General features: G+C 34.1%; 1 protein-coding gene across 5 annotated transcripts in view; it reads right to left on the bottom strand.

The window, feature by feature from the left end:
* EMB2804 (tubulin folding cofactor B) overlaps positions 1-24,627 on the bottom strand; it is a 316,373-nt gene that overhangs the window by 62,197 nt on the left and 229,549 nt on the right. For 3 of the 5 annotated variants that reach the window (XM_089809401.1, XM_089809403.1, XM_089809402.1), the window contains exon 8: positions 14,882-14,951. The exons of the other annotated variants lie outside the window; for them this stretch is intronic. In XM_089809401.1, the coding sequence (XP_089665527.1) occupies positions 14,882-14,951 (70 nt within the window). The remainder of the gene's footprint in view (positions 1-14,881; positions 14,952-24,627) is intronic. 5 annotated transcript variants of the gene reach the window in all.

The following is a 24,627-nucleotide window of genomic DNA, read 5'->3' as shown; positions in this document are numbered from 1 at the left end:
CTTTTGAGTTCCATCAAAACATTGTTGAATTAACTATTCCTCTTATTTGAATCCTTCCTCATATCTCTCATTTCTATTGATTTTCTTCCTTTCCTCTTCTTCCACACATTTGTTGAAAGGTTATCCACAATTCTGCTGTAATGTTTTGTATAATTCAATCATATGTCTATCACAAAGTATCCACAATCTTTTCTCAAGTTTTCACATACTTCACCTTCACTGATGATCCTTTGTTCTTATATGCTAATCATTATTTAAGACTCACCCTATAGGACGGCCAAATCATGCTCTGATACCACTATAATGTTCCCACTTGGGATATGTTTTTATTGAATTCTTATTCCCAAATTAGTATAGATAATTCAAGTAAATATTTTTGATATTTTCTCCAAGTGAAATATAAGAAAACTATTTCTCAAATACGTCAATTATTTCCTTCTATTCTTTCACTTCACCTTTCCTTATTTTTAAACTTCTCTTGCCCAATATGTCTAAAATCACTTTATTTTATATGATTCTCACTATTATTTTCCTTATTAAAATTAGATTAATTATTAATTCAAATTCTCATCTAAATCTCTTTATATAGTAATAATAATCTCACCCAAATCACCTTATATAATAATTTTGTCTTTAGTCCCTCTTATTTGGTTTCCACTTAATTCTCCTAAAATCTAGACATATCCCTATTAATTAGGCTACTTTTTAGTTGTCTTCTTCTTACTTTATTATTCAAATAGAAAAATGACTTTTTGTATTGTTCTAAATTAATATTTTTTGTTACTTTTTAATCCTCCAGCTCATATATTCTTCCTTATAAATGAGACTATTTTTCTTAATTTTTTATTCCATTACACATATCCAAAATGGGAAATGTGCTTTTTCTACTTCTTCTAAAAATTACTCCAACGGTAAACTAATAATAATTTGTAGTTTCTAATGCTATTTGATGCACTATACCACGTAATGAATGCATATTTATCCTTTTTCAAGATTGATTTTTTAAGATTTTTTTTGCATGTCTAGGTAATTCCCACCCGACCCACTTAAATAGGGTGGGCTTTCCATGTTAGAAGGTCGTGTCTAGTTGCCACTCCTTTAATTATTCATTTTCACTAATGGTGTTGATAATCAATAACATTATTATGTTTATATGTTTTGATTATATATATCCACTCTTTTATTAACATTTATTATGCTAGTTATTTTGAAGACTATATATTTATTTAGTCTACCCTCATGAGATTGATTTTAATATTTAACAATTTGTAATGGTCATATTATTTATGCTTAGTAGTATTAATTGTGTTTTTCATTTATACAAGAAATGATATCATTTGTTAGGTGTATTAACTTCTTATTATAACTTATCATTCCATTACCTTGATATGTTTAATATTTATTGATCTAGTAATCAATATACATCTTCTTTTAGTTAATTACAAATATGAATATGAATATTAGATTATATTGTTAGAGGGGATATTACAGTCCTACCCTCTCGAAATTGCTTGTCCTCAAGCAATTCATATTCTCATTTGATTTTCGAGATCTCAATAAATTCACAACTCTTGCTCAAAATCCAAGTTTGAATTAATAATATAATCGAGCATTTGAAGGATGAAATTAAGTACATTCCTATTGGATGATTTTAAGTTTTAATTTGATTGGTAAATGTATGATTGATTTTTACAGCTTCCGATATCTTTTTGTTGCAATTGATTCATTTAATGGTCTCTTTTGAGTACGAAAAATTTCATTGTCGCAGGGTGCTAGATACCTATCTACAAGTAGGCTCCCTCAAGGCATTAGGACTGCATGTTCATAGCCATCTTGGACTCTCTCCTCAAGGATTTTGGAATGATGTCCTTACCCATCTTGGACTCTTTCCTCAAGGTATTTGAAACCATGTCCTCACTTATCTTGGAATCTTTCCTCAAGGTATTGGAACCCATGTTTTTACACATCTTGGGATCTACTAACTCAAGTGGATTTACTTTGCCTCTCCCATCTTGACAATAAATCACTTGTATGAACTTAGATTCCTCATTTGTTTAATCATATTTCTAGGCTTCTTTAACAATTTTATTTAATAAATTGATCTTTTTATCATTGTCTTCACCCTACAGGATGGCAAGATCATGCTCTAATACCACTGTATGTCCCTAAGTTGTCTACCTCAAAAGAATGATGCCAATCACCAAAAAATGCTCTCTCCTTACAAAATTATCTCTCTAGAGTTTGCTACTAAAACATTGGTAAACTTGTGTCATAGACTTCTTTGCAATATTATGATCTTCACAATATTTTAGTACTTTTCTGATATGTGTGTGTGCCCGTGTGTGTGGGTGTGTGTGTGTGTGTGTGTGTGTGTGTGTGTGTGCGTGCGTGCGTGTGGATGTGTGTGTGTGTATGTGTGTGTGTAATATTTACTTTGAATGTCTTAGCTCTGTCTCAAAATAATAATGAACCTATATGTGCTTATGTTGCCTATTTTCCAGTATTGGCTTTATAGATTACTTCAAATTAGTATTATCTTATTCTTTAACATCTAGTTTATGCTACCGTTCATCTTCGTAGGTTTCAGTTTGCGCAACTTGGAAAACCTCTCATAGAATGTTACTTCTCCTAGGAATATCAATATATGAGTATCTGAATGTATGCAGCTGATTATCTTCAAAAAATGCTACTGTCAATGTGGATTAAATATTGTGGAAGATGTTTGTATCTCCAACTATAGTTATCCTGATTTATGATAAAGACATCTTCAGATTACCACTGATAAGTTGCTGTAAATATTCATTTGATGATTTTGAGAGGACATAGTTTTACCATACTAGATGCTGGTCATTATAGTTGCCATCTCCATTTGCAGAATATCTTCCATCTGGTCTTTGAGAAATTATATTTTTGATCTTTTATCTGATTTCACATTGTTAAGCTAGCTGCCGTGTATTCCATTCTGTGTTTGTCAGATGTTGACTGGGCTTATCTGCATGTTGCAATTTCTTTGCAGACTGCCACTTCTCCTTATATGAGCTGTGTATGAAGGGTTGAGTCCTGTGTATAAAATGGAAGACTATGAATTCCTATATTATGTTCACTGATTTCTATCCATTCCATATTATTCTCCTTAATGTGAAGTATATCTTATGTTGTTCATTTTCTTTTTCTCATTCTTTGATGCCCTCTCCTCTATGGCTGCTGGTAACCGACTTCTCCTTTTCCTTCTCAATGTTCTAAGTCGCTTCCAAGTCTGATCTCTATACATTGTGATGGATCGGCGCTATCTGGTCGTGTAGATGTGAGGAGGATCACATGTTATCCACATGCCCGCTACATAACTTCGCCAGTTTCATCTCTTGGCTGAATAGAGTCACTAAAAACTATTTTTATTATCCTCCTCCATCCTCTCGTAAGTGATGATTCCAAGCTTCATCCTCCGTGTATTATAGTTTCTATAACTACATATTCTAATCTTGATGGGGCACTTTGTCTTCTCTTATTTTGTTGATTTATACCGCTTTATTGAGCAGATTAGAGAGGCTATGAAGAAGAGATTAAATTGCTCCCTCGTAATTCCCCCTGCTTTAGTCATCTTCCTCTCTAATATATGAGCATGAGGTAAAGGTTATGACTATTCATAGTCATATCTCCTTTATATTAAAATGTTTGACTTGTATATATGTATAATAATCATATTAAGGTAATAGATTTATCATTATCATTCATAATATATTTATTTAAGAATTTATCTATGTTATTTTATCAATAGAGTTAATTATATTATACTATTTTCATAATACTGTTATATATCAATTGATATTATACTATATTAAAATAAAATGTTTAATAATATTAAATTATGCTATAATACTTTTATTATTATTTTTATTAAAATTATTTATTATGTATTAAATTCAACCTTATAAATGTGGAATTATTATTTATTTAACTTTATCAAGTGCAATTATAATTATATTATATTATATTTATTCCTTATATTAAATCTATTATCAAAATTGATATTGGAAATGGGGACATTATAGATGTTCTACCACTACATGTCAAAAATTGTCATCACTTCCATAATTGAGACAATCTAAATTAACTTTCTGCTCTATGGATCAAATTGTGTTGTAAGGATTCGTCATTGAAATGAAAAAGAATTGGAGAATTCTAATTTTGTATTGAAAAAAAGATTTTACTGCAGCACTTTTCAGTCATTAATGACTGAGAAGTTGGCAATGTATAAGAAAACCACCTAGGAAATACTTTTTTCAATCAATTAATTGAAGTTCTTCAAAATTTAATTCATAGAATACCAGTTTGCTTCTTCAAATATTAGTTTATTTTCAATGTTAAGCAATGTTGACCCCATGTACCTGTATTGAAATAAAATTTTCCTTCTAGGAATTTGAGTTGTTCTTCAAATAGAACTGTTTGCTATTTTACAATCTTGGTGTCTTCATTTCATTTCCTATAAGCATAAAATGCTCCTCTGGACATTTATGTTCAAGATCAAGCCTTTCATCATTAATTCACAATGTTATGATAATATTCACTGCTTCATAATGACCCACGACTTGTGTTATCTAGGGGAAACTTAGTGTTAAGGAGCCCATGACCTTCCACCTAAGGGTGACCTCCATATTGATGCCAAAGTTGGTGGTTCTTCATTTCCTTATTTAATGCCTTTGATGTAGCATCTCAAAAAGTAGTAGATCAAAGGACTTAGAATTGATGTTGTATATCCCCCATTGCAACCTCCAATATAAAGGCCCAAACTATTCTCTATTCTCTGGATCCAAATTCTGAGTTTGAGTGGACAACTTAGACTTATCTGAATTATATTTACATAGAAATCTTATTTACTCTGACTTGAAGTTGCAAAACGAAGTTCACAGTCTATGTGCTCGTATATTCAAGTGTAATCCTTGTTATGCTTTTCCCAAGTAAGACGAAATGACCTTTAACTCTAGATCCTTTTCTACCTTTGGGGCTCTCTGTCTCCCTCATTTGTATTCTTTAGTGCTAGATTTTTTCCAGCCGATGAAAGACCTTTTGTCCTTGACTTGATGGTCTTTCTTTTGCTTTCTTGCTTGCTCTTTCCTAGACATAGTTTGGAGCGCTTGTTGTTGGTTGTCTCCTTCGTTGTAATCTTTTAATCCCTTAGACCCTTTTGTTGGTCTCTTGTTGGATATTAATAAATTTATCTTATCTTATCTACCATTTTGTTAATCCCTAAGTCATGTTGTCTATTAGTGTCAAACACTTAGTCATTCACAAGGCACGATTATTTGGTCATCACTGTGACTGAGCTATCCTACTAAGCTGAGCAATATATAGAAGACTTCTATGTAATTCAGTTGAACCTAAGCAATTAGTATTGCCAAGCATGCTAATGGTCACCAAGTACTCCAATACATGTTGAGTCATCCAGAAGACAATTCATGTCGAGCGTATAGATGTCGAGTCACACAGTATAAGCTAAGCAGATAGAGACCAAGTGATAACATGAACATTAGACATGACAAAGCATCAGAATGTTCAAGTGCCGAGTAAACTAGTTTTGATATATTTGTTTGGAATGGCACAAACATTGAGGTAAACAGTTTTTGCTGACTTAAATGTATGTTTTAATGATCGAGGAGTAAATCATGGAGGTAATTACACATTTAGTTAAGGATCATTAATCCCTATGCAAAGTGATTAGCCAATTAGAAAAATGGAAAGACTAAACGGAAAAAGAGATGGATCTAGATCGTTGATTTTGATCTGGAAACTTCTACAGTTGATTATAGGAAGAGAATCCAAACCCTAATTTCATATGCATGCAAGAGAGGTTGCAAGTTTGAATGCTAGAGGCAAAATCTGAAGGTGAACCAAACTGAGTGACTGACCAAAGTAGTGAAGGGCAGAATACAGATATATCAAATTAGAGATGAGATCAGAGATTGTAAAGAGGAGATCCATTATCAACATTTGAAGTGCAAACCGAAGATCAAGTACTAATACATTCTAGCAACTATAATAAGAGTAAATCTCTTAATAGAGTGGTCCCAACAGACCTTTGTAAATCTTTTAACAGAGTACATACTTAGTTATAAGTTTTATATCCTTTAATCAAGGTAGATTGTATAAGTTGTGCAAGCTCTTAACAAGGCAGATCCCTCACATGGTAGATCATTAGAAGTGATCAAAATTTGTAGCCCTAACATGTGAACTTTATTGCTGCAGCAGTGAAGATTTGTGGGTGTCATCCCCACCCCAATTTTACCTTCACCTTGCAGGGTTACTAAGTAACCAAAATCTTTGTGTTATGTGTTAATCATTTTCTTATGTCTCATAGATGTGATTACTTGTTAGATCTAATACAGAGCAGTAAACGTTTATGTTATTTATGATATTGTTGAGATAAGTATTAGAGGTGAAGTTATCAAAATTGATATTTGTTTGAAAGGGTAAAATTTTTATAGATCCTAATTCACCCCCTCTCTCAATATCTAACTTTCCCATTAGACTACCAATAATTGGTATCAGAGCTTTGTTCTTTTAGTTGAAGTCTAACCACTTGAGAGTTAAGATCTTGGAGATGGAGGCCTAAAGTTGGGAAAGATCATTGAAAATTAGAAGCTTGATATACAGCTTGCACTATAGTAGCTTGAAACAGCAAGAGAAGAATTGAAAAGATCCTTAAAGAGAAGGAATGAGATGGCAATCTAACAGAATGATACACAATATCAAGAGGAAGACGATGAAGGTCTATTTGATGATGGAAATTCCAGTGAAAGTGATGCAGCAATAGCAGATCTGTTGCACAGGGACAACACACTAAATGAGAAGATAAGAGAACCAAAGAAAGAACATGAAATCCAATCAGTTAGACTGTGTGAAGTGACCGAATAGGAAAAGAAAGAAGAAGATAAGACAATGGTTGTTGAAGACAAGAGACAAATAGCTGCAAGACTTGATGAAAGGACATCTGATGTGCAGAAACTCACACACAAGCAATTTGATATGCTCAACCAACTGCTAAGTGTAAATCAAAAGTTGAATAGGAAAGATGTGGAGATTGCAAATCTAAGATCAAAGAATGATCAACTTAAGAATGAGTTAAGATCTGAAAAGGAATTCATTGAAAGGATGCATGAACCCAAAGAAGCTCTAAGATACTTTGAGGAACTGATGAGAATACAGAGAAGATCCAATGACACCTCTAGACTAGGCTATACCGAGCACTTATCATCTTTCAAGAAAGGAGAAGCATCAAAGAGTGGAGAACAAAGGAATGCAAAGCCAAAGAACAACAAACCTACATGTTATCACTGTGGAAAGCTAGGCCATACAACAAATGTTTGCAAAAGCATGATTGGTAAGTCAAATCCTAAGCCCAAATTTAATTAATATTGTTTTAATTGTAACAAGCAAGGTCATGAAGCACATGAATGTAGATCAAAGGTCAATAAAGCACCAACCACTTCTAGATTTGAAGGTTATTGTTATACATGTCAGAAGTATGGTCATAGAGCACAAGAGCACAAGATTGCAGATCTAAGGCAAAACTTAATTAGACTTCTAAGAAGCAAGGAAATGAGCCTAAGCAAGGTAACTCATTCAATTGGGATTGTTAGTTATGTGGTGAATATGGTCATATCGCAGCAAATTGTATTAGGACACATTTAAAAGGTAAATCCAAGAGTTGGATGAATGGCAATTTAGTTTGTTATCGCTGTCATAAGATTGGTCATTTGAGCAGAAACTCTAGGACCCAAGCACCAACCCCTAACAATGAACTGAACAATGGCAAAGAAGCCATGAATACTGAACAAGTGAGAAATCAGATGAATCAAACATGGAGAAAGAAGGAGGAAGGTAGCACCAGTGTAGCTAATGATGCCGAGATCACCCAATCCAATGGATTAGGTGATCACACTACCTCAAACTAAGTAAAGAAGGTATTTATGGAACTATATCTCTCAAATTGCTAAATCTTACATCAGTTCCAGGCATAAGATGTATTGAAGTCCACATCAGCATGAGTGAAGATGCATAAGGACAGATGATGTTTGAACTGAAGTGTCAAGTTGAAAATTTGGTAATGACTAGGTGTCAGTTTGGTATGTCAGTATGAGTCGAGTCATGGCACTAATCGAGTGTTGTAGTAGGTAAGTGTGTCGAGTTTTAGAGAGCAAGCCGAGACACCTGTCATGCACTTTTCCTCTACCTACTTAGGGTAGAGGGCATTAAATGGAAGATCATTTTGATCGCTTGAAGGTATATAGTCGATTTTTGAATTCATTTTTAACTCACCAGGCTATCGGATTCTCAGAGTGAAGAACAAGACGATTTCAAGGAGTAACTTGTGCAAGTTTTGGAAAGATTCTAATGTGTGCCATCAGCCAAAAGTGTAAGTTTGAAAAGTTGTAAATTTGTGAAATTGCTTAAAGGTTTGAAACCCTAGTTTTCAAAATGGCATCGTCTGCGTCTACAAGTGAGAAGAGGGAAGCATTGAAGGACAATAATGCTTGAATTGTTCACAATGATGCATGCCCTCCTCTAAAATTGAAGGTATATCCAGAGATTGCATTGAAAGGAGACTCTTCAGGAGCGTTATCTCAAATTCCTCCCCGTGAAGTCATGGTGCACAATGTAAGGTCATGCTACATGTGCAAAATTAGTGAGATAGGTAATTTTGAATTGAGGAATGCATATGATTAGTTGTGCGAGAATGGGGTATTGAAGGATGAAAACAAAGTTGTGGTCAAGAAAGGGTTAACTCGTGCCCTAGAATTCACCACAGTGTTCAAGGTTAATGAATTCAAATTGTTTTAAGCAGGACACATGATATGAAGTTATGGATGGAGAACAGGCCAATTAAGATTACAAAGTCCATCATACATCATGTAACCGGTTACCCTGTTCTAGATCGAGTGAAGACTATTCATTGTCAAGTGAGGGATGTAATTGAAGACCTCACAAAGACAAAGTGGAATAGCCGAGGTATGTCAACAAACTCAATTCAAGATCCAATTATTGAGTTTGCAATTTGTTTTATTGCACACAAGTTCTATCAGTCAAGCCGACTGAATACTGAGCCATGCATAGCTGTTGACATGGGATATAAACTAGTTGAGAAGGACCACAACTATGACTTGGCCGAGCTACAATTGATTCAACTTACAAAGAGCCTTGGCGCAATAAGGAAAGGTGTTAGTTTGGTTCTCTTATCATTTGTATATTTTTCTATGTACATAATTCTTTTCCCATAGTTGGGGATGTTGTTTAGGATAAGTCAAGGCCTGTTACCGAGCATATAAACGAGTTTATTGAGCAGATAGGTTAAAATTTTGAAACCATTATGGATGGTTATTTTGAAGAATTTAAGACAAAGATGAAGAATAGATCAAGGATACCTAAGTCGATAGTTAATCAATATTATGATCACATATGTTTTCTAGTTGATACGGACTATACATATGTTCAGGCACTAATACCAAGGGTGGCATGGCTAAGGCCTATGCACTATGAAGTAAATGTAGATGAAGTGTCTGCTACTATTACATCACTGTTGGTAGACGAAATTGCCAAGAATGCCAAGCCATTTGGCACATATGAGACTACCAAGATTAAGATGATGATGCAGACAAAAAGAGGAAAAAAATGATCCAAGACTTGGAAGGCAAGCTTGGAGAGTCACCATTGCAGATCATATAAGGCCAAGGAGAAGACCTTAGCAGCGAAGGTGATGATGATGAAGAAGATGAAGGAAAAGACAAAGAACTTGTTGTTGCCAAGCCTCAAGCAACTAAGGGCAAAGAAGTTGTAGTTATCGAACCTAAGGTAAAGAAGAACCTAAAGAAAGTGGTAACCCCACCCACTTCCATACCACAGAGGTCACTGGACAAAGGTCCAAGGCAGTGAGCCATGCAGCTGCTGAGCTAGCAAGGAAGGGATTAGTAAAGATCACAAGGCCATTCAAGGGAAAAAGTCCAAAGAAGAGACCATCAGAGGCTAAAGAGGTTGAGCAAGGCCAGAAAAAGAAAAGGTCTAGGAGAAAATTAGTTGTCAAACAAGATGAAGAGGATGATGAAGCTGAAAGGACTGAATCTGATGACTTGAGTCGATTTCAAAGCGTGTTAAGTATGAAACCTTAGAGAAAGTTGCACGGGCTGTTGTAGATATGATGGTAAACTTCAAATATACACCAATAGAATTAGGTAAAGAATTGTACAATAAAATTGATGCAAAATGAAAATGGTCATTGACTACTGAAAAGCAAATGAGAGAGGCTACATTAGCCCAAGCCATGCTAGATTTAGGGAAGCAATGAAAGATTATGCAAAGACATTTGAGCCAAAGACAAGGACATACAAAATTTTGAGAAACAAAATTGAGGATGTTGTTCAGGAGAGTAAGTTAGTTTGGAAGAAAGTTTTTGGATTGATGCCTACAACAATAGAGGAAGAAGAAAAGGAAGATGAAAGAGTTGAGCTTGAAAATACAGAAGATATCTACACTCATGTTGGGCAATTAGTGGAAACAGTTTTAGAAGATGGTAGAAGAGAGTCTAAAGCAGGTAGAAATAGTCACTATTGAGGATGAAACCCCTGAAAATACATTGCCCAATGTGACTACAAAAAGACAAAAAAGTTAGTCTCTACCGAGCCAAGAAAAGAGGAGCAAGCTCCTTAATCTATCAACAACACTTTAAAGGACACAAATCCAGTAATTGCGCAAATAAAGGAATATCCAAAGATTGGTAATTAACAACCACCTCAACAGTTAACAGTGAGCTTAATAGACACATCTAACGTTATTGTTGATACAAATGTGCAAATGTCAGGTGAGGCACAGGTTGTAATTACCGAGCAACAGAGTAGGCCGGCACAAGAAGAGTATAAGGAGTCAGCGAGTCAGAATGCACAAGTAAAGCAATCTACTACAAGCAATGAAAGGCCAATCATCTGAAGACCTCTGATTGAGGGAGAAAAGGAAACAGGATAACCAGGTTCCACAAGTGAACTCGTAAGAGCTGAGGAACAAAAAGGTGTCGAGGGCACATAAGATATTGTGCAACAACCAAGTCTAGAGCTCCAAACCCAAAGTATGCAATTATCATTGCTGAGCTCTAACACTCCAGACTCAAAAGGTAAGAGGAGTAAGAAGAAGACAATCCAGTCACCTGCCAAGTTAGTGACATTGAATGAAGATATTGTGATTCTGAATTGGGACACAAATAACATATGAGCAAATGATAGCCTTACAAGACCTGTTGGCAAGGAAAACTAGACAGGAAGAGCTAAGAAGGGAGCAACAACAGAGGTTGGTATTGTATGAGATCAAGAAAATCTTCAAAGAAGCATTTGATGTGGAATATCTTGATGAGAAAGCCCTTATTATTGCTTAGCTAGTTCAAATTATGTACAAGGTAAATGATAGTAATGTTGATTCAGATGAGAAGTTAATGCAGAAGACAGCCAAAAAATTTGAGAAGAAAGTGATAGAGAAAGTCTCCACTAAAGTTGCAATAAAGCAAGTTCATTTATCAAATCTTCTAAATAATTAGTTATCAAGAATATTCATTCCTTGTACAAAAAGTTATCTGATGCTACATTCTTTACAAAAGAAAATCAAGACCTCTTAGATAGACAAGAGGTAGATTTAAGGTCAATAGGACATTCTTTGAACATGGACGCAAGTTCAAGTTCATTTCATTTTAATAGATTAATAATTGCCCAAGCTAGGTTAGCCGAGTTGATGGCTAATGATGGAAGAACAAGGGCTAAGCTTATCTCTTTTCAAACATTGTTGACAACTCATCTAGAGGTTATGTAGAGAGAGCTTCAATCAGCAAAGGAGTTAGTACAAAGAGATCCAAATCTCTCTACTGTTGATAGTTTGGTGGATCTAGCTGCTACACTCGAAATCAAGATTCAATTTTTGGAGGCTATAAAGATGAGTTGGGATCATGCTCAAGCTACAATAGTACAGATTCATAAGTCATTTTTGGACAAGTATGGCATTACCGCCACTCCACCCCAGCAGCCATGAGTGACAAAAACAAGGGGGATAGTGGACATGACCAAATAATGAGGGATAGTTGGACTTGATCAAATGAATCAAATGAAGAAAAGGTTTTGCAGAGAGGAAAATAATTTTAAATTTTTGCATGTATATACCAAGTGGCATAGTCAGTATATGTACACTGAATACCACACAAGGTATGGATTATATTCTAAGAAGGAGTACTTGTATTTCAATTTTGTATTGAACAAACTTTGATCATGACAGTGTTTTTGCCACTAATGTCAAAGGGGGAGATTGTTAATCCCTAAGTCATGTTGTCTATTTGTGTCAAACACTTAGTCATTTAGAAGGTAGGATTATTGGGTCATCACTACGACCGAGCTATCCTACTAAGGCCAAGCAGTTACTATTGTCAAACATGCTAATGGTCATTGAGTACTCCAATACATGCTGAGTCATACAGAAGATAGTACATGTTGAGCGTATAGATGCCAAGTCACACACTATAAGCCGAGCAGATAGAGACCGAGTGACAACATGAACATTAGACATGACCCAGCATCTGAATGTTCAAGTGCCAAGTAAACTAGTTTTGATATATTTGTTTGGAATGGCACAAACATTGAGGTAAACTGTTTTTGTCAATTTAAATGCATGTTTTAATGATCGAGTAGTAAATCACAGAGGTGATTACGAATTTGGTTAAGAATCATTAATCCCTATGCAAGGTGATTAGCCAATTAGAAAATTGGAAGGCCTAAGTGGCAAAAGAGATGGATCTAGATCATCAATTTTGATCTAGAAACTTATATAGTTGGTTATAAGAAGAGGATCCAAACACTAATTTCATATTTCTGTGTTTGTAATGTTCCCTTTGGAACATTAGAAAATATTGAAGTCTTATTTCATGCAATATTAAATTGACTTTGAGATTAGGGCTCAAAATATTAAAAAGGTCGATTTAATGTTATATTGAGGATAAAGGGACAAGGAGGAACAAGACGAAATGCTTTGGAGAAGTTGAAGAGCCACCAGGGAATAAGACGAAACCAGAGAGGAGCCGAAGAGTCTGGATTTTGTTTTAAAAGGAGGAAGTTGCTCCTTGATGGATATGCTTGATTTATTATTCAGATTTCCAGTTCTCTCTTGTGAGAGTTTTCAGAAAGCTTCAGCTTTCAGCCAGTGTGAGGACGTAGCCCCTCGTGCAGGCAGGCAGTGGACGAAAACCCATTGTCAAGGGAGATATCATTACAGGTGTCTCATCGAGCTTATAGGTTCTTTCCTTGTTTTTCCAATCTGACTGTAACTTCTGTGTATAAGATTGGATTTTTAGTTGCTAGTTATTGTATTGCTGTTGTAAAATACAATAACGTTTAGTTGTTGGATGTTATATTGCTGTTGTACAAAGCAACATCACTATTTGAGAAATTATTAGAGTTTTCTGGTTTTATCATACCAGTCTATGAACCTTGGTTGCATGTCGATATTTTAAATGTTATTGCAAATAACGGGTTCTATAAATTTGAAGAATCTTCTGGTTTATTATAGCTCTGTGTCTCATGTTCGTATACCCGATTTTGAATGTTATATCTGGGGACATTTATATAATTGGGAAATTGTACTGGTTTCTGAATGTGTTGTAAATTGTCCACAAGGTTTAATTTCTAAGGGTATTGTTAAGGGAATCCGGCAAATATCCTGTTCGGAATGTTACAGTGTTTGGATGCTAGAGGTGAAGTCTCAAGGTGAACCAAATAGAGTGACCGAGCAGAGCAATGAAGGGAAGAATACAGATATATCAAATTAGAGATGAGATTAGAGATTGTAAAGAGGAGATCTATTATTAGCATTTGAAGTGCAAACCGAAGGAACAAGTACTAATACATTCTAGCGAGTGTAATCAAGGTAAATCTCTTAACAAAGTGGTCCTAACAGGACTTTGTAAATCTCTTAACACAGTGTTTACTTAGTTGTGAGTTTAAATCTTTTAATCAAGGTAGATTGTATTAGTCTTGTAAGATCTTAACAGGGCAAACCCCTCACAGGGTAGATCATCAGAATTGATCAAAATTTGTAGCCCTAACAGGCAAATTTTATTGTTGTAGTAGTGAAGATTTGTGGGTGCCATCCTCACCCTAGTTTTACCTTCACCTTGGAGGGTTTCTAAGTAACCAAAATCTTTGTGTTATATGTTGATCATTTGCTTACATATTTCATGCATGTGATTAATTGTTAGATTTAGTACATCATATCAAGAAATGTTTATGTGATTTATGATATTGTTGAGATAAGCATTAGAGGTGAAGTTATCAGATTTCATATTTGTTTGAAAGGATAAAAGTTTTATAGATCCTGATTCACCCCTCCTCAATGTCTAACTTTCCCATTAAACTTCCAACACCATTCATGGGGTTTTGATTCCAAAAAGTAGTGATTCCACCTGCAAATATATATTGTTGATCTTGAAATATATTTCCATTACAATGAGCATGTCCTTGGAGCCTTGGAGGTAGTTGTTGGCACTGGGCCAGCGTTCCTCGCAGAGCTCGTGATATGGCTTAACGGCCTCCTGTGTCTTCTATAAGTCTAGTAGTTGTATCGGGCATTAACAAGTCAATCTTTTGGTGCAATGAGAGTCCTAGCTTGTAACAATATTCATATTCTTTCAAAAAGAAAAGAAAGTAGTCCATGAATACCTCATCATTCATTCTTAGAATGTGACTCATCATTTCAGCCTTGAGAGAAAATAAATACTAAATAAAATAAGTAGTACCTCATGAGTTTATTTATGTATTAAGACTACAATAAAACAAGACAATCTTCAATGAATGAACTCGTAACCCAAACCAACCTTCACTCTATCCGGGCGAAGCATCACTCCTTGAAGCGGTGGACAACTAAAGTAACGCTTACCTTTCACCCTACAAAAATGAAGGTAATAAATCTTTCTTCAATAACTTGGTCAGAAGAAGGCAGATAAAAAATTATTATTGGCAGAACACTACTGCTATCTTGAACTATCCAGAATACATCTATTGCCTAGGGTGAAAAAATTAGATTATTTGAATAAACAGAAATATATGTTTTTGATTTACAGGGGGAAGTTTAGTAGAAGGCAAATATTGTATTCTTAGAATCATTTTGAAGATAATGAATCTATTTTATTAACATTCTGTTTGGTGAAAATGAATCGTCCTTACTCCTGATAATATAACTTGAGCATTTAGGTTGGCATAAAACAAATAAATAGCAAAATCAACTTGGAAAGGTGATTTATTGACAGCATATAGATCCTAGAAAGAAAATTACCAAAAAATTAGTATAGAAGTTAACATGCTAGCCGATTACGTTTGTAACTAATATGTAATGCCTTATGTGAACAGGAAAGTTTTGGTGTTTTACAAGTAATTTCGGACAAAAAGACAGGCCTGTATCAAAAATTAATTATATACTTTGATCAAACTAAATGACATACTATAGGTCAAAATGATGATATATTCTTGCAACATACCTAACACAAACCAACTAGATTACTTGATCACCATGGCCGAGAATTGGTCAACAATATGCAATACATACAAAATTTGATGCCAAGTTTGTTTTTAATGTCCACATTTTTTCTAAGCATTTACCATTTTTGTTACACTTATGGCGTCCAAGGTATAGAAAAATTAATAATTATGAATAAATGCCAAACATTTTGAAAAGGGCGGATCAACCTGTACAAGTCTGTTGTTTCTATTAATAGCACAAAGTTTCTTATACCATATGTGATAAACTTCAGATTCCAGAAACATACAAATACTGGCATATTTGTTTCTTTAAAGAAAAATTCGCATTTTGCTACTTTAAGGCACATATTTGTAAGTCGACTTATATTTAATAATTAGTTTCTGTGCCAATTCTATAGAACTTTCAGGGATCCTGAAGACTATTACACAATTTTAAGGCATTTTTTATGTTCTGTCTCAAGCATACTGCATATGATGAATATTATTTGAGGCACCCTCAATGAAAGTTTTAACCACTAACTTTCCTCTTGTTCTCAGTTCTTTGTTAAAAGCATATTTTACATTATGAAGTGGTTCTTGAGGCAAGAAGTGAGATTTCAGTTTAAGATGAGTAAGCAATTTAAATTTATAATATTTCAGGTGTATACTGATAAAATTAATACAAGACTAGTTGTAGACTCCAGATGTCATATCAATATTTACTTAGTATTTAGTTGGTTGTGGGCATTGTTTATAAATATTCATTCTCAAGACCATGCATATGGAATTAATTCTAGAAGAAACAGACTTTGCTGATAGGATCCCTAGAGTGTCCCATATAAAACTTAAGAGAGATTACACGTTGACTGGTATTTAGCATACCATCTTTGTCAAAGGAGAGAAATTAGAAATAAAAATGTGTGTATAGGTCCGATGTTCTGAGTTACTCTTTCGGACTTTATTAGTGAGTTCAGTCTATGCTTGGACATGGGAGATTCATATTAATTTTCATTTTTTGTTATTGATTATGCTAGTTTTTCCTTTCATAATCTACTAAATGACATTCTTGAGAAAAGATAAGCAACATATCTAGTTGGAAGAGAGAATTACACACCTAGATGCAAGTCAGAGATTAACCCATGCAAAACAATAGTTCACAAGAATATTAAATCTATACTGGGTGTAGTCTGCCTGACTACAAATAACAATAATAAACCGCAATAATAATAGTATAAACAGAAAATCTAAATTAAAACCATAGTTTGCAAAAGTCTGCAAGTACTCACCGAGGAGTTGTGTACTCTGATTTTTTTGCTGGCATAAGTATCGACAAGTTTAATTCTCATGTTTTTATAGATGCAAAAGAAATGTGGGTAAAAATGTCACCGCAGGTAAAATGCTGGTTATAATGTGCTTTTCTCATGTTTTTTTTGCTGTAGAACCATGCATTTTCTCCTTCAAGATGCCATTTTTTTATTTAATACATTTTGTAGGATTTCACCAAAAAAAAAAAAAAAAAAAATGTTTCTTTAAGAGATTTTAATTTTAGTACTTTCAGATTGCTGAGTTTGTCCTGAGAGAGTCTGTGAACTATGATTAAAACAATATGTCAGGAACAATTCATTATATATATGGGTCAGGCAAACTTTGACAAACAACAGTCAAAAGTTTATGGGGAATGCAAATGAGAGCTCCCCAATAATGTCAATGAGAAGACCACTAGTACAACCAATGAAGGCAATGGGCATGGTTTTTGATATTTCTAACCACGTAAACGATTGATACTAGTAAAATTATAAATTATTAATCAATCTGTATACAGACATATCCATAGACATTTCTTCCTTGACAAAAATTAATATCGCTTTACTTTTCAAACATACTTGTCATTCTAGGTGACTTATTACAAAAATGATTGAGCCATGTACAAAAAATATAAATGACATCCTCTACTAGGGTAGGGAAGCCTTATCTCTCCACCCCCCTTGGAAGCCATTGGCCTTTTCTTCCAAGAGGAGTAACCATGTACATGTGCGTTGATTAATGGAACATGTGACAATCCTTCCCACATTAATGTATTAATTTGGCCCATCTTAAAAACTTTGTAGTAGGTTAGATATTTTCTATATCAACAACTTAGGGAATGCACTAGTCAATTCTTGGCTATATTGAGCATTCTCAAATTACACCTTGGAGATCATGGAATACAGAAAACTTTCTTATATCTATTCAATACAACCTCTAATTTTCTTACCTATACGACATTTACATCAGTACATTATTGCTAGTCCAAAAGAACCATTTTGTGCATTGTAGTCAAAAAGGATTTGCATTGCATCATGCTTCTCCAAACATCCCAACTAAAATGTACATTGTCATTCACAAAATAAATCCATTTGATATTGTAATGTCCCCATCTCAAGCATAGTTAGTTCAATTAGCCCATGTCTTGAATTTATGTAGGCTCATTGGTTTTGGTAAGGGAACTCCAGAGATCATGAAGAGCACAGGTTCAATATTTCTTGGTTTTTGACAATGGCATTGAGTTTATCTGGCATTATGTTATTTAGTGACATTTTCAAAAGCATTTTCAGACTCTCAGTGTGTTCTCCAAACTTCCTAGAGAGAACATCTAGTTTTTAGTAAGCCTTTGAATTGGCGCCAATAATTGCTTTGATTGGATTCTAAAACATGAGCAAAATTGGATTCTAAAACATTGACAATGCTTTTTATAAATAGGGTCAAGTATTTAAAATCTACAATTAAGTTTGAAATTGTAAATGTGAAAACAATTCCTTTATTGAAGTTACTTATGTTCCCCTCAAAAGTAAATGCCCAACGAAATGTGAGGGCAACTTATAAATGAAAAGTCATTTAAAATTCAAAAAAGGCCTTTGAGTGGGAAAACTGAAATATTTTGAATTTTCCACCTCCAAAGGTGTGAAAGGAGGTTGGGAAGTCTCATATGTGAATATGTTGAAGTTTTTTCATATTGTTATGCTCCCAAATTGAACCTATGGGTTCTTCCTATTATAACTCCTACAAAATTCTAGAGTTTCTCCAAATGATTTCTAGGGTTCTATTAAGCTTTAACCTAAAAACCATAAGTCCTCCCATTGGCACATGTTTTTTTGTCATCAACTTGCAATAACCACTTAGTCACTTTTACGACTTAGGTGTTATTTATTGTGGAAGTGATGGACCCCCTTTTTTTTATTATGCAAACCGTTAGTATTTATGCTTTGGTCTATTTCCTATTGAGCCAAACTATGGGTCCATCTTCATACACGTGCTAGCTTTGTGTGTTTTCGCAAATACCTTCCAAGAACACCTTCCCAAGTGGCAAAAGTGTGTTATTTGTCCATTATTAGCCAATGCTACACCATTTATTCCTTCTGTAAAACTTTGTTCACTCAATTGGGTTGTGGGTATCTATGTCAATCATTTCGTATGTGCAAAATGCACTAATGAAATATGCTCCAATCACCCAGTGTAATGTCCCCATTCTTGAATCAGTCATACTTAATCAGTTAAGTACTTTTGTGATCAAGAAGTGGCAGCCCTTTGACACCAATAACTAATAGCTAATAGTTAGTAACAATGTTATATGTTAGTACAGGAATGAGATATCAAGATAAATAAGATAGTTTTCTAGTTGTAGTAGGAGAAATAAGGGTTGGTGCAAGTTGATGATCCCCTTCAAGAAGGATGATGACCATCATATACATCTTCATTATCACCGAGCACTCCCTCTTGTCTTCATCAACCACTAAAAAGGGTAGTTTGTAATGCCCTGTAATGTCCCCACTTCTAGAATACAATTTAATAATAAATAATAAAAATGTTTTAAAATACAATTATATAGACGACTATATATTATAATATAATATATTAAATCAATATTATCATAGTTAAACATAATATATTATAAGTTAATATATAATTAATGAATAACAATATAATTAGATAAATAAATGAAATGTATCAATCATTTGGAATATATAAAATAAATATTATAATATAATTCTAAATTATACTATTAAAATATACTATAAATATGTCAAATATTATATTTAATAAAATAATATAAATAATTCATATAATACACATGTATTATCATTGAAGTATAAAAATATATTAAAATTTGTATCAAATCCTATATATTAAGTTAAAGATCACATAGAACAACTAAATGAATAGCCACGTCTATTACCACTCATGCATATATAAGGATAGGAGTCATATTGGATTTCAGGAAAAGGAACATATCTGACTAAGCTTCAGAGAATCCCGCTTAGCCAACGTAGTGAGATCAAAAGAGAAAGCAACCACGTTTGACAGAGAGACTCAAACTCTGACGTAGCAATACATGCAGACTCACATCTTAGTATGCAAACCTAGGGAAAGACTCGGCAACATATCAATTAAACTCCATCTTCAGATCCAACAAGGAGAAATATACAATTGTCATTGAAATAGAAAAGTCAGAGTACAAACAATCAAGGTGAACAACAAATCATGAAATCAATAAATTTGTGCCTTACAAAGGTAACCACTCTCTATGTCAATCAAGGGATAGTGGAACCCTGAGGGGAAACAAGAGTCCATTACCGTCAATCGAAGATACTAAAAGAAATCGCCGTCATGGTAATGTCCCCATTTTGAAATAATAGTGAATAATATAATTATAATATAAAGATAGATTATAAAACAAAATATTGTAACAAATAATACTAATAAATGAATAACATAACAAATAGATTATAATATATGTTATTTTTATATTATCTCTAATATGAATAGTAAAATAATAATAATATATATATTGCTTCATCACATTTAAATAAATTTCTAAGTCAAATATTTATCATCGCAAAGACACTCTACATATATGATGAAAATAAATAATAAATGATAAAATAATAATTATGAATACTTATTATTAAACTTAATATAATAAAAGAATATAGATATCAATTAATATAGTTATATAATAACTAAATAGAAATTATTTATAGTAAATATTATTAAAATATTAATAGGAATCACAAAAACCATATTAGTATACTTTCTCCTAATATTAATCATATTATCAAATATAACTTTTGAGAAGAGACGTAACTCTTGATGCTAAATAGTACTAAGGGAGTATTGCATCACATAAGCAAGGAGGGGGCAAAAAAAATCCCATTACCTTAACGTGGATAACAGAAATAGCAGAGAAAGATAAAACATGTCTTCCAACCTAAACAAGTAACAAAGCATCGAATAGAGGGCAAAACAAACCTGTTAGTAAGAGCACAAGGAGAATGGGGCAATTAAGCCGGATGAAAGAAAGTCAGAGCTGGAAATCATTGAATATCATAGAAGGGGATTCAAAAGACTCAATAGCAACCGCATAGTCAGCGAATAATATAAAGAGCTGACAAGTTTAATTAGTTTTGCATTTTCCTTGGAACAAAGGCACGAGAAATATTGGGGGATTATGACTTGATACAATAGAACTAGGTCGATAAACCAGATATGAGAAGATGTGTTTAACCTTGGGCACGAACCAGTCATGGAACTCTCAACTATGGTAAATGCAAATACAAAGATCTGAAAAAGCACACTAATGTCAATATCAGGGGGAGGGGGGGTTCTATTTACTATTATGTGTAACAAGGGGGTTGTTAGTGATGAAGGATACAATAATATTAAATTGAAGATTTCTGTCTTGCAGATACGTATGATAACTATGATCTTATAACATCACTTCTTATAAGCTGAATGCAATTGTTGCCACGATAGTTTCAGAAATTCAAGTGTGGACGGCATGAGTGATCAGACTTTACACATCGGATCACTACTAAACAAGTACAATAAAAAATTATCTCTTCTTCTCATAGTTGGGTTTGCACATCGAAAGGAATGAATTCATCCAAGGCAATATCAACAAAGATCATGGTTTACGTGAGACAAGGAATTGCAAACGCAGAAATAAGGAACCAGACAATAGTACATATAAAACCAAATATATATAGTGATTCGACTTTATAGATAAAGGGGAGATACAACCTTTAATATAGAAGAATTTTTCTACAATTGGCAGAAAATGTATACAATTAGAGGTGAGCAAAAGAGACGAGGATACTTTTGACCATCTTGCAATAGTCAATAATCAATTATCAATCACCTCATCACGGAAGTACTCAGATATATTCGAGCAACTAGAACGGTATATATTCACTTGAGAATATCAGAGGATATGAGTAATCAATGGAGGAGACAAATACCATATTAGCGAGCAAGTATCTAAACTAGTTACAAAGATCTAGTCAGCAACGAACATAAGGAATAAGTCAGTTAATGGATAAACATCTCATACTGTCATCATCAGTCCAACCACTGCACGAGGGAGTTTCAAAATCAAGATGATAGTACTAAATCAAGGAAGCAAATTATGTTGTGGTCTGTGGGGTGTGCTTAACTGGCGTTTGATGCCATGTGTATCCAAGAAGCTGGAGAAAGCATTAGAACAAAATTCCCCCCATTGTCTGACATAATAGTTATAATTGATTTCCCAGACTCTTTTTCAACTAAAGGTTCAAACTTCTGAAATATAGGAAATGTATCTAATTTCTTTTTAAGGAAATACGCCCACATTTTTCTACTGAAATCATGTAACAGCTGGTTTAATACTAACTAACTTCAACATCTATCTAACTACAACATATTTCATATTCACATGACATAGAAATCATTAACGGTTTAAAAGTCTACATTACTTTTCAGCTGTATATAAATCTGATCTAATTTTAATTTACTAAAATGAAAATGCAGAATTAAAATGCTTATAAACAGTAACTAATTTTTATGAAGATATCTAACTTTATAGTAAATGAAAAACTTGCAGCTTGAAAGGAAAAATACTAAACTTTTAGGTCAAGTAGACATACTGTTTTTAGTTGTAAGACTTTCTAGATTGGTTGTCCAAGCTCTGGCTCTAGTGAGAGGAGAAGCATTATCATAGGCTCAACCTTCCAATCGTGAACCTTTTTACTTATCCTCACAGGTTCTAAATTAATAGAACGGCCCTCCCTACCACGAGGTCGCGTATGGGACGTTCATTGATCCAACTATCGGAGTAATCAGGTGGGTTGAGGTCCCAACAGCTATTTGGAAGAATAACTGAAGCATCAGGACAACAACCCAATCAATTTGTTGTGGCAAGTCTACCTATTACCACCCTGGCCAAGGATTTCTAAATGTGGGTTTATAACCCGATCTCCACCACTCAGCTTGACAACTAATTTCGAAAGTGGAATTTGCATGAGCTAATTTCATTGGATTCAATTTATATAATAATGGTTACTGATTTCATTCATGTATTTCTTTTACAGGTTCATCTACACCTCCTCACCATAATCAGGCCATCAGGCCGGTGACTCTTTGGTGCCTAAACATTTGTCCTTAATTGTATATCTTGCACCTTCATCACCTCATTCTGGCATTCGCCGGGTGATATCCTTAGTGCTCTCATTACTGTTTATCTGTTATTAAATCATATTTCCAGAGATTAAAAGTAAAGTTTTTAAATGAAAATCTTCAGGCATTACTCATTCAGATTTGGCACACTTAATTGTATTCTGCTCTTTCAAGACATTCGACTAAAAAAAATTGCTTTGGACATATGACTAAATTGAACTAAGGTACTTGCTTGTTTTAGTTTACAGGAGTGTAATTTCAGACTTAAAAAGATGAATACAGATATTCTATTGATGACGACATTTTATAACACAGCATGGAAATGATTTTAATAGAAGCCAACTCAGTTGTGCAAGGTAAAATGAAAAGGAAAGAAATTGTAAGATACCGTCTTAAGTGACACACTTGTTCTAACATAGCATGGAAAAGATTTAATAAAAGCCAACTCAACTATGCAAGGTAAAAAGGGAAAGGAAGTAACTGTAAAACACCATCTTACGTGACACATTTGTTCTGCAATTGTATTTGTTGTGATTATCTCAACACCTCCTTCCTAGACTTCCATGGGAGTGCCACTGATTATGAGAGGAAAAACGATAAAATCTAGGTGATGTTGGCACCGTAACAAAGCAAGGAAACTTGATGAAAGTTTGCAAAGAAATGAAGTCGAATATCAGGGAATGGTGTGCCAAAACACGACAAAGCTCACATAAATATATTTCAAGCTGACCTTACGACTTCCTTGCCGTTACAAGAATTCATTCAAATTCTTCTAAGTTACACGGGTACCCCTCCCCCCCCTCTGGACCTCGAACTGGTTCGAACCGATTCGAGATTCTGGTCCGGTTCGACCAGGGTTCGATTTTCGAATCCTGGTTCGAACTAGTTCGAACCATGGTTCGAACTAGTTCGAACCATGGTTCGAACCCGGGCGGACCAGGCTGGGAAAATCGAACCAGGTTCGAACCCAACCAAGAACCCGCCCACGGACGCGGAAATAAAGTGACTTATTTGCATTTTTTTATAATTTTTGGAGTCCACGTACCCTAAAAAGGTGTTATGAATTGGTTTTTTGCTCTCTCATAGTCATTTGATGTTTCTAAATAGGTTGTTTTGCCTTGAAGGAGAGCACATAAGTTTTTGAGCAAGCATCCGGTTGTGCAAGGAGGAGTTTGAAGCAATACTTGTTGGTGTTCTTGAAGTGTTTGTGCATCATTTATACACATTTGCAAACTTGCAATGGCTGGAAAAGGACCAAGAGGTAAGATCTTATTCTATTTACTATTGTTTTGTTCTAGTTTTTCCAAAAAAATTTCATTTCTCTTTCAATCTTCATATGTTCTAAGTTCTTGAATCTTTTCCATTATTTCAAAATTCGTCATTTTCTTGCATATAGATTATGAACATATATCTAATTAGTAATTTCTTGCCATAGGGAAAGGTTCGAAATTAATGTCATCTACCTCTTCATCAATAGGCAACACCGAACAAAGAATGGAAACCAACTCCGATTCTCCTCTATGGAAGTATGTAGACATTATAAAACCCATTCCAGGAGGTGGTGCATTCCGTTGGAGATGTCGAGGATGTGATGTAGAAAGAAATAGTTCTTATTATCGTGTGGTAGGCCATCTATGTG

The sequence above is a fragment of the Cupressus sempervirens genome, chromosome 11, assembly GCF_028749045.1.
Source record: "Cupressus sempervirens isolate cs-2001-9-10 chromosome 11, ASM2874904v1, whole genome shotgun sequence".
Classification (NCBI taxonomy): Eukaryota; Viridiplantae; Streptophyta; class Pinopsida; order Cupressales; family Cupressaceae; genus Cupressus; species Cupressus sempervirens.
Note: the sequence above shows the minus strand (reverse complement) of the source record. Positions and strands in the feature narration are given on the sequence as shown.